This window comes from Oryzias melastigma, linkage group LG17 (assembly GCF_002922805.2).
Source record: "Oryzias melastigma strain HK-1 linkage group LG17, ASM292280v2, whole genome shotgun sequence".
Lineage (NCBI taxonomy): Eukaryota > Metazoa > Chordata > Actinopteri > Beloniformes > Adrianichthyidae > Oryzias > Oryzias melastigma.
Window position 1 is genome coordinate 18,180,499 of NC_050528.1, and position 19,295 is coordinate 18,199,793.

Genomic DNA, 19,295 nt, shown 5'->3' on the forward strand with positions numbered 1-19,295 from the left:
TCTGCTGGTGTACACGAGCCAAACAATGGCTTAACCGCTCTCAGATCACAATTAAACAATGTAGAAATATCAACACTCAGATGAACTGAGGTAACCGAGTCATTATAACCGACCAGCACCACGAGATTTAGTTAGTTTACCAGGTTAACCGCGCATATAAGCCGTAAATCTAATGGTAGCTGCCGGCTAATGTGGCTAATCAGTTACCGACCAGCCGAAGCCGATCTGACCACGGAAACAACACTTACTGCACTTTAGGAAGCGAAACGCATTTACTAATTTAAAGTGACACTAAACTATAAAGTTTAAGACACTAGCAACAAAGTACGTTTGAACTGCCATCTGAGAACACTGATTAGGAAAGACTGTTGCTGAAAGGACTCCCCTGTACTCTGAAAACAGCCAACTCCCTCTGGGGTATGGGATTTGTAGTTCCGTACTATTGCATTTTACAATTTGTAAACACTTTTTTTGTGGGTTTTTAATACAGACTGGGGATATTTTAAGCATTAATAGTTATTTGTAATCACATAAATTATAGTATAACCAATTTAAATTTATCAATGTCTTACTTTTGTTTATCGAAAATGTTTTAGGAGGGAATATGAACTACATTCGCCTGACTTCGTGAGGACCCAAGTGGTGTTTTTCTTCGTGTTTAACAATTATTCTATTTTTGGTTTTTCTAATTTGTCAAAATTACTGCAGAACATAGTTATTTTGCTGTATATTTGTTTCAAATGTTTAGCATAATTAGAAAAAAATAAACAAAAAGAAAATGTTAAATTATTCTTTGCCGTTTGAAACGCTTGCTAGTATGACGTCATATTTGGGCGCGGCATATGGGTTTTATGGATTATTATTCTGACTTTATGGATGGTATTAATTTATGTTTCATGTAAAATAATATAGTAAATAACAAGTAATTATTTTTGTTCATGACAATTTTAACTTTTGTAATTTATGTATTGTTTTAGTCAACCTCTTAAAGCCATTACCTCTTATTTACGCGACACTGTACCTCTCGGACCCCGTGCTGTTAGCAAGTTCGCAATGGGATCCAAAACTCGACGTCGGTCCCGATCTAAATCAAGGAGCGGGAGCAGAAATCGGCGAAACGAATCCAGAGAGAGTCGGTCTAGATCTCAGGACAGAAGAAGAGCTCGTGGTGGATCTATGGAAAAACGAAAAAGCCGCCCAGGAAGATCCAGCAGCAGCGATGGGTCTCCTTCCCGAGGGCGGCCTCGACATCGACGCCGCTCTGGACCCAGCAGTGGCTCCGAGAGCGACAGGCGGAATAGATCGAAGGGCCGGTCATCAAGGTGAGCCTGTCATATTAAATATATATTGTAACCATTTCTTCACTAATAAAATCGTTTATTGACACACGAAGTAACAAAAAACTTCAAAATAGACAGTCCCCAGTTAACAGTTTTTCTTTTGTCACCATTACTAACCTAAACAATAAATAAATAAAGAGGCAGAGCAGATTACTTGTTACAGAGACTTTTGGGTTGTCAGTTGAAACCTGTAATCTGTTCCTTTTTGAATGTGTTGCCTAAAAGTTCAATACAAAAGTTATAAATGTTTTCTGTTTTAGTCCTGATCTAGATGATCCCAAAATAAGGAGGACAAAGGTAGCAGAAGCTCATCGAGGAGCATCTCGAGACGGGAGAAAAAGAAGATCCAAATCTAAGTCAGATTCCTCAGATGAAAGCTCTGACAGAGAGAGAAGAAAACAAAGAAGTTCTGAGAGGAGGAGCTTGGGCAGAGACGGACACAAGAGGGATTACGACAAAGAGAGATGGAAGAGCAGCAGCAGAGAACGCGAAAGAAAACACAGCAGAGACAAAAGTAAGGAGAGGCGGAAGAGGATGGAAGAACGAGAGCGAGACAGGAGGAGGGGCCGATCAAGTTCTTCTGAGTCTTCTGAGAGTTCGGGGTCTGATCACGAGGGTGCCGTCAAAGAAAAAGAGGAGAGAAAGAACAAGAAGGAGTTGATGAAAGCTCTAGAGACACCAGAGGAAAAGAGGGCCAGAAGATTGGCGAAAAAGGAAGCAAAGGAGAAGAAAAGAAGAGAAAAGATGGGTTGGAGCGAAGAGTACATGGGATACACGAATGCTGACAATCCCTTTGGAGACAACAACCTGTTAGGCACATTCAAATGGCAAAAAGTAGGTTTATTTTGAAGAATTTGAAAACTGTCAAGTTCCTTGTTTTAAAAGGTTTTTACATTTTTGTTGATTTTTAATTTTTTTTTTTTTATTGTTTTAGGCACTGGATAAAAAAGGTATTGGTCATCTCGGGGAAAAAGAGCTCAAAGAAAGGAATAAATTAATTCAGGAAGAAAACCGCAGAGAGCTGCAGAAGGTACAAACTTCAACATTGAGTTAATCAAATGAAATCTTATAAGGTGTCTGGGTTTTGGCAGCAAAATCCTGAAGCTCATATAATGAATCTGACAAACTTTGTGTTTATTCAGGTGAAACAGCTGCGTTTGGAGCGGGAGCGAGAGAAAGCCATGAGAGAGACGGAGCTGGAGATGCTGCAGAGGGAGAAGGAGGCGGAGCATTTCAAAACATGGGCCGAACAGGAAGACAACTTCCACCTGCAGCAGGCTAAGCTGCGGTGAGTGTGAATAAAAAACATTTATTTTTATTCTCTATAGAGTCTTTGCGGAAGCTTCTGTTCACATCAACCTGTCGATGTTTAGGTCCAAGATTAGAATTCGTGACGGTCGCGCCAAGCCCATTGACCTTTTAGCGAAGTACATCAGTGCAGAGGATGATGACCTGGCTGTGGAGATGCATGAACCGTACACCTTCTTGAACGGACTCACCGTCACAGATATGGACGACCTCCTAGAGGACATTAAGGTTAGTAGCACTCAGATTGTCTTGTGATAAAACAAATCCTCGCTAGACTATAAAATAATTTGTGGTCACTTGTGGTAAAGGTGTACATGGAGCTGGAACAGGGGAAGAACGTGGATTTCTGGAGAGACATGACGACCATCACGGAGGATGAGATCAGCAAACTGAGAAAGCTGGAGGCTTCTGGGAAAGGACCTGGTACAGTAATTTGTCCTAAAAGCGTTCATATCTCATTCTCAAAACCTTTCTGATCTGTAGTTGTAGCTGTGGTCCCCAACTTTTTATCTGGCCACAGACGGGTTTAAATTCGACAATATGTTCAGGGACCGTTCCAAACGTGGCTGAATTTGGCATTTTTTAAACTTCTGGTTTCTGAAAATCAATTTTCAAAATAAAATGCTACAAGAAATTTTGTTTAAAAAAAGTCAAAAAATACCAGAAGATTTTTTAAACAGATTATAAAGATTCAATGAAGCAAGGTGGTTGATTTGTAGAAGTTGTTTGTGATTTAAAAAAATTCCATAAATGAAACCTTATATGATTTTTTTTTTTCTCCTCCATAGAACGTCATTTTAAGACTCAATCCAGGCTCTGATTATCTTTCAGAGCAAAAAGATTGATCATATTTGGTCTTTATTCGTTTTTTTTTTCCAACACAAAGGAACATTTTCTGTGCTAAAGGTTCTGAACGGACACCTACCTAATTCAGCCTTGCTGTCGGAAAATTCTCAAATATCCCTTTTAAAAGTTTCCACAAATCAGCAAATTTATTTAATTGAATCTTCATTCTCCATGAAATGTTTGTGTTTGGTTTGAACTTTGTGAAAAATATTTTCCCTTTAATATCAAAGTGGAGGCTAACAACCGAATGCTAGCTTCAGCTACGTCCGACTTTTTAAGTGTGATGGAGAAATAAAGCAAAAAAAACGACCCAACTGTCGTAAAACTGATATTTCTAAATATAATATAAACGTGAATCCACAGTGTCTCCAACTTTATTATCTGCTTCTGTGAAACAGTGGAGAGTCTGTGGACGCATATTAGCCATAGCAGCTTCTGCTACATGAGAACAACCATCTCAATAATTCTGTATGTGGAGGAAGACTCCAGTTTTGTGTGTAAACAGCAGTTTTATTCTTCTTTGAAGTCAAAGGCTCTTATTCGATTTCCTCACTGGCTCTTTCCTCCCAGAAACTTTCCAAATATGTTCTATTGTTTGGTTTTTGTTGGCTTTTTCAGCTAGCAATGCAGGTAGCCGCTTTAAGTGATGTATTTAGTGCATGTATTTATTTTTTTCTGTCTACGGCCCAGTACCAGTCCGCAGCCTTATAACACACATTGGTGTGTTTCATACCACTCTGAATATTTTTGCTTTCAAGGCGATCGCCGTGAGGGCATCAACACCGCCGTGAGCACCGATGTTCAGACCGTCTTCAAAGGAAAGACGTACAGCCAGCTGCAGGCGCTGCACTTGAACATCGAGTCGAAGATTCGAGCTGGAGGATCCAATCTGGACATCGGGTACTGGGAGAGTCTGTTGCAGCAAGTTAAAGTCTACATGGCCAGAGCCAGGTATGAGTGTAGTCCCAGAACACTATTAATGACTTCAGCAGAGAATTCCAAACGGTGTTGGAGTCAAGTGTTTTGCTTCCTTTGTCCAGACTGCGGGAGCGACACCAGGACGTGCTGCGCCAAAAGCTGTTCAAGCTGAAACAGGAACAGGGAGTGGAAAGTGAACCTTTGTTTCCCATCATCAAAGAGGAACCGAGGGATGATAGTGATGGGTACGTCACTCTGATTTAGCACAGATTCTTATTAAGTTTTCCTCAACATTTTAATTTGAATTTAAATATATTCCAGGATAGAGTTAAAACCTCCATCTTTTTCTAACAGGGACTCAAGAGGACAATCGAGGGGTGCCACGACAGAGGAGAGCGGTCCGTCTACGTCCTCCTTTGGGAGGAATGCAAACAGAGAAGCAGAGGAGGAAGACGAGTCGGGTCCGTCTACGTCTGCAGCAGCAGGCCAGGATGAAGATAAAGGAGAGAAGGATGATGGGAAGGATGAAGAGAAGGGGGAAGCTGTGGAGGCGGTGTTGACGGAGGAGGACCTCATCCAGCAGAGTCAGGCAGAGTACGACTCGGGTCGATACAGTCCCACTCTGCTGACGCAGTCCGAGCTGCCGCTGGACACTCACACCATCACGCCGGAGGAAGACTCGTCCAGGCTGCAGTTAGCCCGCAGACTGCTGCAAGTCACCGGTATGACCATGATTTAACTTTTCCTGTCCATTTCGGTTTGTGACTTGAGAGTTGAAACATGTTCCTGTTTCAGGTGACGCCAACGAAAGCCCAGAGGACGCTTTTGTGCGAAGAGCGAGGGAAGGCATGGGCAACGACGAGGCTCAGTTCAGCGTGGAGTTTCCAGTCACAGGAAAAATGTACCTGTGGGCGGACAAGTACCGCCCCAGGAAGCCCCGCTTCTTCAACAGGGTCCACACGGGCTTCGAGTGGAACAAATACAACCAGACGCATTACGACTTCGACAACCCCCCACCCAAGATCGTCCAGGGTTACAAGTTCAACATCTTCTACCCAGACCTGATCGACAAGCGCTCCACCCCTCAGTACTTCCTGGAGCCCTGTCCCGACAACAAAGACTTTGGGATTCTGAGGTTCCACGCAGGTCCGCCTTATGAGGACATCGCTTTTAAGATAGTTAACAGGGAGTGGGAGTACTCTCATCGCCATGGTTTCCGCTGTCAGTTTGCTAACGGGATCTTTCAATTGTGGTTTCACTTCAAAAGATATCGTTATAGAAGATAAGAGAAACTTTTACTGTAGACCAAATGATCAAGGCGCCACACAGCGCCTCCTTCAGGCTGGATGTTCCATGTTTTGTTGTTCTCCACTGCTCTTTCTGAAGAAATATGTACTATAAATTGTTACCAGCAAATGTATTGTGTAAAATACATTAAAGATCTTTCACAGCTTTATACAGTTTGGCTAATTCTACATTATAATGATTTTATGATTTTTTTTTTTTACTTTTTTTTTCTGTGTGCATCAATATTTTTACAGCAGTAAATTTAAAATTATCTTTTGAAAGCCAGTTTTATTAATTGAAAATCAAAAAATTAAAAGTTAAATACAAAAGTAAATGGCTCTGTTAAAAAAAGGCACAAAAGTAAAAGTTGCATCAGCATTTTTTTAAAACAGGAAAAAGTTTGCTCCAAACATTCATGGAATATGTCAAAAATAAGACTAAATTCACAAATCCATTTAATTTGCAAAGTCAACAGTTAAAGGTCTAACAACGAACATTAAGCAAAAGTGGTCAAAACTGGCGTTTTAAGTGCAGCATCAAACTTGTGAAACTCAGCTGATATTTACAGTAACTTACAAAAAAAAGTACCAAAATATTTACAGCTCAAACTCAACTTTCTGCCTCGCACTTTTGAGTTTCCACAGTGAATGAATCACCAAAGAAAAAACATGTAAAGAGCAATAATAAACACCTTGCAAAAGTTAACGGGAGCCCTTGAGGCAGTCACATATTGTTCAGGTTTTTTTTGGCAGGTCTTCCTTTGTCCTGAGGACACAGCGTCCTACCTTCTCCGTGTTACCTCACTCACACACACCTGGTTTGTATGACGGAGTTTGGTGATAAACCAAACCAGCAGTGCTCTTTCACGAACATGAAGATCACAAAAATCAAAGCATGAAATACAAAATAAAACAGGTCCTGGAGCGTTGAGCTGCTCTTTTCTCCCTCTAACATCTCAGCTCTACTTCCTGGATTCACCTGGATTAGACGTCTTCCAGCAGTAAGAAGCTCCAGGAAGAGTATTTGAAGAATAATCAGGACCGTGACCCTTAAGGTATAAATTTTTAAACTCCTGTGGAGGCTGGCACAGCAGAGACAGAATGCCATCACTCAAAGAGGCTTCATTAAAGCAGTAAAAACAAACCGTCCACAAAATTATCTGTCAAAATCCAATAAAAAGGTCTTTAAAAACGAGACCTACACAGTTCCAGAGATGTGGACCCAAACAGCTGTTATCCTAACAGAATAGGATTTGATTTCTAAGCTTCTGATTCATCGTCAATGAACTGCAAAGTTGAAAGGCGAGGTTTGGGAGGATCTTCCCCGTCTGTGGTGCTGCGTCCATCCATCTCAGTGTGGTTGTTGTTGCTGGTGTTGTTCTGGGGATTGGACATCAGAGGCTTCTTCTCCACGGCTGCAGCTGCTGCTGCAGGCGCCTCCTGGTCTGGGTTCTGCTGGGGTTCCACATTCTTCTTTTTGGTGTTGCAGGGCAAAGGTATGTGGCTATTATAAAAGTTCCAGGCTAAAAGGGCAAGAAAAGCAACCACAAAGAAGGCGAGAGTAGCTTGAAGCCCAGTTACAGACGGACCACTGGTCTGGGGAAGGGGGTCTACTTCAGAATCATTTGAGTATATATGGAGGTGGTATTCAATCACAGTGGATCTGTGAATGCTAGTTTTGGACTTCTCCACAGTGTAACAACGATAGTGACCACTTTCACTCTCGGAGGCGCTGAGAATGATCAGTGCGTCTTCTAAAAGGTGAAGATGGGCAGAAGGAGGAAGGGCGAGACCTTCCTTTTCCCAGTGGACTTCTGCTAGCTGAGAAGGTGATGGACAGTCGAGCCTCGTGGTATCGCCTTGCAGAATAAACATCTCAACAGGCTTTTTAGGGTCTGTAAAAAAAAATAAAGTATTTGACAATCCACATTGAAGAGGAGGATCAAACTGCTCAGGTCAACTAAAAACTTACCAACTTTTGGGCACTGAGAAGGATCTCCGTCTTTCAAACTCTGGATAAGTTTTCTAAAGAGAAGATTGAATCTTAGTTCCGTTTTGCTTTCAACCACAACTATTCTTATGTGCGTTACTCTGAATTAGGTCACTTCCTGCAGCTCTGTCTCTCACAACTTTGTTCCTGCTGTACTTTCATCCGTCACCTCATATGTACTTTACTATTGCAATAGCTTTGGAAATCAGCTTTTACTACATGTACCAATAGTTTTCATCAAGGTTGCTATGATTAAAGTTCCACTCCGATCCTCATTTTATCTATTGGAAAAGGTTCACAGTGGTATTTTAATTATTTTTAGACAAAAAACAAAACAAACAAAAAAACTGCTGTTTTCTCTGACATAGTTTCTGCAGGGTGGCGGTAGTTCATTAAAAATTTGCCTCTGACTTCTGGGTGGGACCACTGGTGTGGAGTAAGCCTGTCTTATTGACTGTATATTCACTGGACATATGGACCTCTCCCCCCTCGTGTTCCAAATAGGAAGTAGCTGCTGGTTCCATAGACTTCTATTGAGAAACAGACCGCTATTACTCAGTCATTCTGTCTGTAAGAATAATAATTATTGCTTTGATACATTCTTCTTAACATCTTATTTCTAATCCTAATTTTTCCCAGTGAGTAATATTCCAGCTGTGCAGTTCTGAACCAGATGCCAGCTTGTATGAGGAAAACAGAAATGTAAATGAATCTATTTGTCTGCAAGTGGATGCATCACTATAGAGCTGAGCACAGAGCTTGCAGCCTGCCACTGAGGGTTCTACATCACACAAGCCTTTTCCATCAACATTTTTTCATCTGGTCCTGATTCACCACAATTTAAATAAAAAAATTACTCAGAAATATGTTTTTAAGATACATTATTTTAATCCATGTCCTCTGTCATCAGAAAAATGCCACAAGAACATGGTAAACACACCAAAACCATAATTTTTATCAGTGTTTTTTGATATTGAGCAACTACCCTAGAAACCTTCAACAGGAAGTTATGCTTTAAGCAAAAGGGAAACCACAAAGACCTACATTTTTGAACCAGACAGCTGCTTGCGCATCTATTCTAAAAACCAGATTAGAATAACCTGTGTAAAAAAATGTAGCAGACATGGCACGTCTACACAGAAACAGCTGCTTACCTGTTTGAGTCAGAGAAGGAAACACATTTCCCATCGGTACTGTCCCAGCCACAGTACGGATCTCTGGCGAGAACACAGTCCACACAGGTCGGGGACCTGTCACAGTTCGAGGGCGATATCTGCACTACTCCAAAATCCGAGCCTGCGTAAAGCTGACAACGTGTACAAATACAAACGAAAAATAAATTTGTCAAAGTGTTTGTTTCAAAAATAGTTAAAACACAACTTTAGAATAGTTTAATTTAACTCACCTTGTCTTCAAAAGTCTTGAGGATTTTGATTGGTCCAGACTCCTCAAAGAGTTTTACTTCCTCAATGATGAACGCCTCCTCATTGTAGTTGACCGCTTTCAGCAGGGTGCCAGCCTCTTTAGTTTGGTAAAAATAACAAATTAGAGTTCCATATGAATCACTTTCATGAGTACACATTCACAATCCCTAAAAATTGTCCTTTCATGAATTCTACAAACACAAATCATACATTAAATGTGCAGAAATGAAGCTAATACCCGCAGATGAAGGAACAGATATTTACCTGTGCCTATGAACATGACATGGTACTCCTCTTCATTTGGAGGTTGCACTTTGCTGACTATGATCCGTGTGAAGGGAGCCCCCTTCCCTATGAGTACAGGTCTGCGTCCGATTGGCTGGATAGCCTCATCCATGAGCGGCTTCTCTTTGACGAACTGAAGCGTCCGGTCTGGCAGGAGCATTGTGTTTGTTATGCCTATGCCACGAGCTTCATTGTTAATACACTGACGAGAGGAGAGGGTACAAAAAGGTTACAAAAGAAGTCGATCTTTATACTTTTAGAAAAAAGCAGGAGAATGCGTAGACTTACAGCTCCAGGCCGAGGGACTGGAACGTCACCATTAAAAGTAACCCACTTGATAAAAGATGTTTCAACTGGGATGGGGGTTTTGTACTTGCCCTCTGAAAACACCTTGCTCATGTCAGACACCTTATATGCACACACAGCAGACAGATCTGATGTGCCTCTACAACAAACACACACAAAACAAGTGTTAGCTTTCTGACGAAATGGGTTTCTTCCAAAACAAACGGGTCTAAACATACATCTGTGGAGTGAAAACAGCGTAGAAAATGCAGCTCTTCCAGTCCTGCGTGGCTTCACACCACAGATATGTGTCCTGGATGAGGTACGGCAGCTGGAGTTCTAACACGGGACAATCTATTCTGGTCTTCAAGAAGGAGGTCCACTTCTTTTGCAAAGTTCTCTCCCCTCCAATATCTCCCTGCATGGATTTAAAGACGATACAAAAACCTCAAACGGAATGCATAATAAAGTACAAAAAAGAAGAGAATGAACAAAATGGAAATTACCTTGCAGACACGGGCCACTCGAGAAACCACCATTTTGTTCTGGTAATCGAACTCCACAGCTATCTCACGGAAGAATAGGTATACCTTATCATCATCTCCCTTCTCGCTCCCTTTACTCTCTGGGATCTGAGCCATGGATACAAAACTGGGTTCTGGAATAAGAAAAACAACGATATTGGCCTGGTTTCAATCATCCTTTTAAGCATTGACGAAGTCGCTCCTTACCGTTGAGCCAATAGTTAGTGAATTCTGTGCGCATTGGAGGTGAGGTGCGAGCAAAGATGGGTTCAGTACCCAGGAAGTTCACTGAAGTGGCTGAATACAGGCTGTCGTCTGGAAGAACACAAGACTTCCCATTAGAACACATGGAAAAGTTTTGAGATCTTTCAAACATTTTCCATCATTTCACACAAGACACTCACCAACCATGATGGAAGCGTGTTTCTGGTAAGGATCAAATGGACACTTGGTTTTGCCATCTTCTTCAGACTTTGCCAAAGTTAGAGTTCCGTCTGTGTAAGACTAAACCATTCAACACTTTGATTAAACACAACATTCTGGTTTTTAAAATAATCTACAGAGAAACTCAGTGTCTCACCAATAAGTCGCATTCCGGATCGAAAGCGTTGGTTCCACAAACATACATGCTGCCATCCTTCTTTTTGTGCAGGACTCTGATGTAATTTTTACACTCCGTCTGAGGAATAAAAAAGATATTAACTCATTTTATGTTTTTAAGTCAAACAAAATTAATATGACCAAAAAAATGTGTGTTAGAGCCAAGACCAACCTCTGGATTTTTTCCCTTGTTTTTACACTCGTTCACCTTTTTTAGTGGAACTTCCCATTTGACCTAAAAAAAAATGAAAAAACTGTTTTAGTAAATTATGACACAAACGTTTGTCGTATGCATACCTCTGCTGGAGGACTAACTCAAGTAAGCAGACTTGTTTAAAGATCCACTCCGATGAAAATCGTGTTTTTTAACATGTTCTTGTGCCATTTTTTCTGACGATGGAGGACATAATCTAACGAAAATTAGGCCTAAAATAGCATATATGAATATTAAAAAAAAAAGAGTTTGAGTAACAATCTCTTACAATGAGCTTCTTCCCCAAAGCGTCCATTCACGCAACGCTGTTACTGTGACCCCGCCCTGGCACTTTTTTTCAATAACACTTTATAGTTTCACACAACATGCTTTACTTTCTGCATTCCCCTTTGTGAACGGGCGATTTATAATTCCCCTGCGTTTTGTGCCGTTAAAGGGGATGCAAATTAAGGCAGAGGATACATATCTTTCACAACACCAGTGAGAGGACAGGTGGAGCAATATAAGCACGTATCTGAGGACAGAACATGATTGGGAAAAGCGAGAAGCTGATCTGTGAGATGTTGCACATGTTTATGACTGCACATTTGTTCTTTTTTTTTTGTCATGTTTTTGGCATTGCAGCAGCTGGCATTTATGAAGTTATAAGTTTCAGTTTGTTGGATGATAACTAAGATAAATCAGATTATATCCAGATATTCTTTCTGTTCTGTCAAATGTCAATATGACATGAATGTGAACAAGTCTTAAAATGAATAGCTGATCGCCACTCCATTTATGGGGCAGCTGTTTAATTGTGGCTGATTTGCTGTGCCGACCTCTAACGCGATACGCCAAAAGGAAAACAACAAGTCTTCGCATTAAAATTGGTGATGGCACAGCTGATAAGAAGATTTCGAATTGGCTCTTCATGTCATAAATGTTGCTGACCCCTGATCTAGGGGTAGAGAGTGTAAACAGATGGATGATGGGAAGCAGAGACAGGCTTACGACCAAGAACTCTGAGGCAAATTTCGAATGAAGTCCTGCTGCTTTGCTGAAAATATGTCCTAAAAAATTACATTATTTTGAATTATTTGATGAATATTTTTTGGATTATTTTGGCTAAAAACACCATAATAATAATTAAAAAGACCATTAAAAATAGGTCAAAAGATGATCGGAGTGGGACTTTTATTTATTTATTTAACATTTACTAAACAATGGGAGGATGGCGCATCTCGTTTTCGAGGGTTCGTCTTTAGACAGATAACTGAAATGAAGACAGAGGGTAGTGTAACTGACAAACAAGGATGCAATTAAGACACAAATAAAGTATATATCCGACACTTGTATAAATCCACATTTACACACGCATATAACAGCTCTCAACTTTTCACCGCTCATCACAATGCATTTACAAAAACAAATTCAGTCAAAGCACAGAAAATAGACACCATGAAAGCAGTGACATGTCTCCTCCACCATCTTACTCATCGCTAGTGACTTTTAGCACGTCGTTTGAGCAATTCTCAATAAGTAAAATAAGTGTGATTAATTATTCATATTTATAATGTCCAAAATTAGGAAAAAATAGAAAAAATTTACATTAGAATTATAGATTAAAAGGTTTAAATAAAAAGCTAAATCAGTGTTCAATAGCAGAACTAAAAATGAGAAACTAAGTAATTTGATTAAAATACAGAATAAACAGGATAAACAATTATAGAACACAATAAAACGAAACTTTGAAAACTTTAAAAGTCTAACTTTTTAGCATAACTATAAACAAAAACAGGCTGGAATATTATTCCAGAATAAATCAACTTGACCTTTAAATAAATTTCAATATTTTATTCTTCACAAAAAAATATTTTATCATAATTTTACCACTTAGAAAAAGATAACATCAGGCCATTAATAACAACAAAATAAAATGATCCAGAGGGCCGGATCCGGCCCCCGGGCCTTGACTTTGAAACATGTGCTTTAAACGCTCTTTAAAATAAGTGTGTTCTTACCGAGGCGTGTTTCTTGGAGACATTGTTGAGGTCAAGAGCGAACACTGCTCCCCTGGATCCCACCACCAACAAGTTTAGGTCATCTCTCACAAGCATGGTGGAGTAGTTGAACACTCCCTCCTCTCGAAACAGGAGCACATTGTTGCCTACAGAACAGGGTTTAGATTCATATCTCAGCAATCGTTGCTTGATTGAAACTTTTGGTGACAAAACAAACTGCTCTCACCATCATAGGGGATGAATCTGCGTGGCCGGCGGACTGGAGACAAGTTCTCTTCAAGCGCTACTGTCGGGAGCAGCAGCGAAAAGACGCAGAGGGATAGCAGAGGATGCATGGCTCCTTTGTTCATCCAAAGAGAAATTTAGGCTCTGGTGTTTCCCACACGGTCACTCATACAGAAATAAAGGCAGCATGCGGCATCTATGATGAGATGAGGTCTGTTCTGTCAGCAGAGCATTGGCCCCTTTACTGGCCAGACTCAGCAGGCTGTCCATGATGGAATGGATGACCTGGGAGACAAAAAAAAAAACCCAATAAGGGTTGAGAGGGAAAACGCAGATAACACAGGAAATTTACCCCCAAAAAAGTTAAAGGATTGCACCAGGAGAAAAAATACATAACAAAAAACAGTAAAGGAATTGCCAAAAGGGCTGAAGGGAGCTAAAGTCAGCGCAGCAGTAATTCTGTCAGAGCCATAGTGATGGTAATGCAGGTCCATGAAAAGCATTCAGCAGGGTGCAGGGATGTCAGCTCCGCCGAAGGAGCCAACACACAAAGAGAGATTTACTGAGAACTCTGGCAAGGATGCAGGAAGAAAAGCTCCAACTTTCTGCAATCGCACTGTCACAAGAACATTTAAAAACATATAGAAAGAAAGAAAAAAAACTTACACATTAATGGTTGGAGCACAGCTGAGTTCAGAATCAGCACGGACATGCAAGATAAGCTGGGGCATGCCAGAGAATGCTGCTTTGACAGCTCAGTCCTGAGGCCAAATGCAGCTTCTTCACCCAACCTTATAAGACGAAGCAGCAGCAGTGTGCCAACCAGATGTGTTGAAATACCAGCACCGCCTTTTATTTACAGGAAATCTTGGGTTTTATCTCCTCACTATTTTTTTCTATTCCTGTTATGTTTTACACTGTTAAACAAATACAAAAAACATGTTTTTTTAATCAAATAGCTGACTAAAATAGTTTTAAAATGCTTTAAAAAACAAAACTTAAAGTTACCTGCGCATAGACACACCCAAAGAGTGCGGAAACGTGGAGCAAATGATTAAATTCAGCGTCTGCACCTGCTTTGGTACATTTTTTTCCAACATGCAGCTTCCGGCTTCCTCATGTCAATTTGGTGAGCGCGCGCACAAAGGTGACTAAAGGAACTAAAGGTAAAAACCGAAAAAGAAAGGTTTAGGTTGCATCCCCAGAAACTCACTTCTCAGGACTAAATATCTGATCTCGCGTGTAAAGTTGCTCCTCCGACGAACCTCGCGCGCGCGCGGTGGTTTCCTCCTCTCCGTTTTCCTCCGTTCAAACCGCCACCAGGACTACGACACTTGTGACCGCCGCCGCGTCCATCGTTCTCCGGTGCTCTTGTCAGACGGTAGAGGGCAGAGCCGATTCAAATTCACGAATAGGGGGAGAAACAAATCCTCTCAGCAATGAGGAAACACCTCCACCTCAGTTTAATACCTCTGGCCTCCACAGAGATTTCAAAATCTTCAGAGGAAACTCAGTTACTGCAAGCTGTTACCTAGGCAACGCTGTCACGCGCTAGTTTAAGAAGATACAGCCAGTGCTTTAAGTGGACAACCAGAAGTGGCGGTGCTCTCTTTATCGGAAGTCGAAACATAAAATAGAATCTTGAATGTAAATATTAATCGATAAAAAGAAGTCCTTTTTTCAGCGTGTCTTAATATGAAATAAGAAAGAGGGAGCTCAAGTCTAGTCTAAAAATAAATGTAATCAAATACTAACGTGTGTTTGTAAAATTATTTTAATTATTTTTTTCATAAAAAATTTAATTATTTAAAGTTGAAGATGAAACTTTGGTTGGTGGTTTTATGGAGGAGCTGTCCCATTCCGTATGATACCCAACGTATAATTCATAAGCTACAATCAAAACAGCGAAATAAAGAAAAACGAACGTTAAACAAAGAAAAAAGTCCAAATCACATAACCTCAGAGTGAAATCTATTTCTACAGAGTAAATCCTCATCTAAAAATGTCGACAGCATGTCCAACAACATAGGACAATGATTGGTACATTGTTGAATTGTAAAGTAGATGTTAAAAGGTCTTCACGGACCCATTGATGAAGTCTGCTCCCATTGGCTACCCGTCATCTGTCACTCAAACCCCCCAGACGGTCGACGTCAGACCCACAAACGCTTATTGAGCCATCTGATTGGTCAATTTATAACTCTAATAACTTGTGATAATGGAAAAAAATCTTTAAAAAAAATTAGGATTAGAAAAAAGAAGTTAATCAGAAAGCAGCAGAGGAAGAATGATTATTCTGACATATAAAATGACTGAGAAATAACTGTCTGTATCCCAATGTAAGTCAATGGGACTTTGGCCTTTTTGCAACCCAGTGGTACTATATGGAACACGGAAGTAGGGGGGCTTGCTCTGTCCAGTTTTTTCTTATACAGTCTATGGTCATTACCTGGCTGTGTGAGGCGTCAGTCTGAGAGTCCGCCTCCGTTTCCACCTACGTTCTTTTAACACCCCGTAGCCACGAGATCATCATTGGGTTTTCATTCACGCTAAAGTCATTTCTTTTGCTTATTACATTGTTCAGACAAGTTTGTGTTGACGGTGTAGAGTAGAAATCTGGAGACCGCTGGATGTGTTTACTTCTTTTTGCACCATAAGTGAGAGAGAGGGGAAGGATAATCAGGAGCTTGTGTTGTACTGTTGGAATAGCGCGCGGAGCGGTATAAAAGAAATTTAGCACTGTATCATCTCTCATGTGTAGGATGTCTTGCGCGCACCTCGTGATTCCTCTGCATACTCAAGTCTAAATTGATCTAATCAGAGCACCGGACGGTCCTAGCGACGTGAGAAGTGCCGGTGCTCCGACGTGAGATTTTAAGAAGTCCCGGTGCTCAGCACCGGAGCGCACCGGCCCACTTAAAGCACTGGATACAGCAGTAGCATTCGATTTTCTCCAGTCAAGGATAAACCAATTATGTTTTATTATTTTTATTTTAAAGTAAAACCATTGAATTAAGTTAGAATTCGTACTATAAAATAAATGTTAGAAGTCATAAGGATACATTATAGGTTATTGTGTGATAGCATAAAAAGATAAATAATAAGAAATTGACAATATGACCCACTCCAAAGAAAATTGTGTTTTAACATTCTTGTTGCATTTTTCTTATTATGGACAATATATATATATATATATATATATATATATATATATATATATATATATGTATATATAATTCAAATTCAAAATTTCCACACATTGGTCAGTAATGATATAATAATGATGATTTTTTTGCTGCCATCACGTGTGTTGTCCACTGTGGTGGTTGTTTTTACACGGTAAAATAAACGGATCAAATTGTATTTTCCAATATCTGTGATCAATTTATCTCATTTTGAAACGATTTTTGTTATTGTTTTAAGTCGATTCTCAGATGGTTGGGTGTAGGACTACCACACAAAATCTGGGTTTGCTTTCTAGAGAGCCCAATAACATTAATCCAGTGTGGGTCCTTTAGCAAGACCCTAGGTCTAGGTCTCCCTGTGCCTGTTCGCAGCCCAGATAAAATACAGGGTTGTGTCAAGAAGGGTATCCGGCGTAGAACTCTCTGCCAAACCACCTGTGTGAATCAGTGAAAGCTGTTTCACTGTGGTGACCCCTGATGGGATGTGCCACAAAGGTCTATTCGATTCAATTAACAATTTTCCTCAGAAAGATCGATCTGGTTGGGTTGGAGGAATAGAAATCGATTAATCGTTACACCTCTATTTTTCCTGTACAGTAAATTAACACACAGATTGCAGCTGAGTGCATCTTGAGATTGACAAATGTGTCAGTTTACGTAAAGTAGAAGAGGAATAAATAATGTTAAGCTGCTAATATAGCTTTAATATGAATACATTTAAACCATACATACTGCTTAATGGAACTATAGTCAATTGAAGATCTGATCTCCTCACATAATGATTGTTCTACATCCATCCATGAGTTTGCTGTCAGGTTATGATTATACCGTTTTAATACACTGTATGAGCTCCCCTAAATGGCCTCCACTTACAGGCAAATAGATCCATGTACATCTTCGTTTTCCTCGTTTGAGCTGACATCTAACTTATAATTGTAGCTGGATAACTCCAATATTGCTTGCTATTGCTAATGTTAGGTTGGAGTTGTAAGGAGGTGGGAGCTATCGGGAGAGGGTGTAAACAAAGGGGTGATGGGAAATTAGGATAAGCTTACTCCGTGCCAACTGTCCTGGCCACAATTTAGAGGCAAATTTCTGATAAACTACTGGTACTCCGCAGAAACTATGTCCTAGAAAATGACACATTTTTGGATGTTGGCTAAAAACTGCATAATCATAATTTAAAGACCATTGGAAATATTAAAAAAAAAAGATCAAAAGATAATCACAGTGGGTCTTTAAGGTTAAAAGTCTGCAATTTGAGAATCATTTTGAGAATAAAAACTTGATTGAGAAAAGAATGTTGCGATGTGGTTAAATATTTAATTCTGGGATAATTCCAATGTCAAAGACAATTTTAAAATGAAAATGTAACTTTGAGGTTAAAAGAGTGTAAAAAAAATAGAAATAGAATCTAAAATAATGGTTGTTAAGTTAGAAGCTTTCAATTTGAGTCAGAATTCTTCCATGTTCTACCAGGGGTTAATAATCTCATCATCTGACTAGAGTTAAAGAGCATACCACAGATTTTTAGTTGTCTTTAAATAGATTTCTAGTGTTCAAGCTGATCCGTTTAAATGCAAAGCAAATAAATGTATGACAGCATTAAAATAAAATAAAAAAAATAAATGAGAGATTGCTGATTGCTAAACAAAACAATAAAAATGAGAGCGTCACTCAGTGGGTGGGAAAATGGTGATTTGATTGTTATTCCCACACCTCCACCCATCTTTTAAATCTGCTTAATCCCTTTGGGGTCAAGGGGTTACAGGAGCCTATACTATCTACTGTTGGGGGAAGGCGGGGTGCACCCTGTGTCGGTCGTGGTATTAGTATTTGGTTTCAATATTCACATGGAAAAGTGGTGGAGTTTAGTTATTTATTCTTAGGCTGAGTCCTAAATCTAAAAAACTGGAGCCATAAATAGCATATTTGTCTGGAATCTGTTTTTGTTTTATTAAAATACCTGATTGATATTACTCTTTTAGGTTACAGTTAAAAATACTATTTTGACTATTCTTTTTTGTTCAGTTGTTTTAAAATTACTTGAATAAATTTGCACAGATTAATCAGTTATTACTATTATCTTTTTCTGTTTTTATCATTTATTCTGCTCTTTAGTTTTGAAAAAAAAAACAAATCAGAGAATAAAGAATGTAAATAAGGTTGTAAATAAAGATAAAAACATTCCAAGTTTTTATTAAAATACCTTCCATTTTTTATATTCAAACACAGTGAAACTTGATTAATTTTAGAACTTTAGTATTTTATTTGCGTTTTTTTTTTATTTATTTTTAATACTTAGATGGGTTAGGCCTGAACAGAAAATCATAAATTTATCATCTTCACAATATTAGCCTCTGGTAATATCGCAAGGCAAATATCGCAATATTAGCCATGCGATATTACCAAAGGCTAATATCGCGATGATCAATATATCGTGATATCAGTAAAGGCTAATATCGTGATGATAAATATATTGTGATATCAGTAAAGGCTAATATCGTGATATATTGGGATAGTAGCAAATGCTACTATCCCAATATATTGTAATTTTAGCAAAGGCTAATATCGCAAGGACGTCTTTATCGTCTTATTGCAAAAGACGGTGTAAATTGCAATAAACGGTTAGACATGCTCAAACAATATTTTACACATTTGACCAATCAGATCTCTTCTGTTAGATCTCCACCTCCTATGTAGTTGTGGGTCATTTGGAGAAAGTTTTGTGGACTTTTCTTTATATTAAAGTGTTTTCGGTTAAATGGAATTGATTTACTAGATTATTTGTTTTACTTTTTGTTGAAGTATTGCATGCCATATTGTCTTTACAATATTGATCACTTATGTCGGACATTGCGAGTT

The 19,295-nt window shown here is 39.4% G+C and overlaps 2 protein-coding genes across 4 annotated transcripts; one reads left to right on the plus strand and one right to left on the minus strand.

Moving 5' to 3' along the window:
- Positions 1-936: 936 nt before the first annotated feature.
- On the plus strand, positions 937-5,868 carry cactin. Its single transcript, XM_024274110.2, has 10 exons — positions 937-1,322; positions 1,601-2,174; positions 2,275-2,370; positions 2,483-2,628; positions 2,714-2,876; positions 2,957-3,071; positions 4,253-4,445; positions 4,535-4,657; positions 4,767-5,134; positions 5,208-5,868. The coding sequence occupies exons 1-10, from the start codon at positions 964-966 to the stop codon at positions 5,696-5,698; spliced, it is 2,628 nt and encodes an 875-aa protein (XP_024129878.1). The 5' UTR covers positions 937-963; the 3' UTR covers positions 5,699-5,868.
- A 192-nt stretch (positions 5,869-6,060) lies between these two features.
- sema4e (semaphorin 4e) lies at positions 6,061-14,789 on the minus strand. 3 transcript variants are annotated; one of them, XM_024274114.2, is made up of 17 exons: positions 14,511-14,789; positions 14,254-14,405; positions 13,912-14,162; positions 13,247-13,530; positions 13,021-13,166; positions 10,979-11,041; positions 10,787-10,885; positions 10,611-10,710; positions 10,414-10,521; positions 10,189-10,340; positions 9,922-10,100; positions 9,686-9,842; positions 9,377-9,599; positions 9,094-9,209; positions 8,843-8,994; positions 7,671-7,723; positions 6,061-7,593 (listed from the first exon to the last, which is right to left on the minus strand). In XM_024274114.2, exons 4-17 carry the CDS (start codon positions 13,368-13,370, stop codon positions 6,959-6,961), a joined length of 2,307 nt encoding a protein of 768 aa, XP_024129882.1. In that variant the 5' UTR covers positions 13,371-13,530; positions 13,912-14,162; positions 14,254-14,405; positions 14,511-14,789; the 3' UTR covers positions 6,061-6,958. The 3 variants fall into 3 exon arrangements, with proteins under 3 accessions (XP_024129882.1, XP_024129883.1, XP_024129880.1); XM_024274115.2 differs by lacking the exon at positions 13,912-14,162; XM_024274112.2 differs by lacking the exons at positions 13,912-14,162; positions 14,254-14,405 and having other exon boundaries at positions 14,459-14,789.
- Between the last annotated feature and the right edge of the window lie 4,506 nt (positions 14,790-19,295).

Bases quoted from the DNA above. Each gene is read 5' to 3' on its own strand.
- cactin (XM_024274110.2), top strand. From the start codon at position 964: ATGTATTGTTTTAGTCAACCTCTTAAAGCCATTACCTCTTATTTACGC. The intron at 2,175-2,274 runs GTAGGTTTATTT...TTATTGTTTTAG, and splicing joins GCACATTCAAATGGCAAAAA to GCACTGGATAAAAAAGGTAT. The intron at 2,371-2,482 runs GTACAAACTTCA...GTGTTTATTCAG, and splicing joins ACCGCAGAGAGCTGCAGAAG to GTGAAACAGCTGCGTTTGGA.
- sema4e (XM_024274115.2), bottom strand. From the start codon at position 13,370: ATGAACAAAGGAGCCATGCATCCTCTGCTATCCCTCTGCGTCTTTTCG. The intron at 11,042-13,020 runs GTAAGAACACAC...ATTTTTTTTTAG, and splicing joins TCTCCAAGAAACACGCCTCG to GTCAAATGGGAAGTTCCACT. The intron at 10,711-10,786 runs GTGAGACACTGA...TGAATGGTTTAG, and splicing joins ATCCGGAATGCGACTTATTG to TCTTACACAGACGGAACTCT.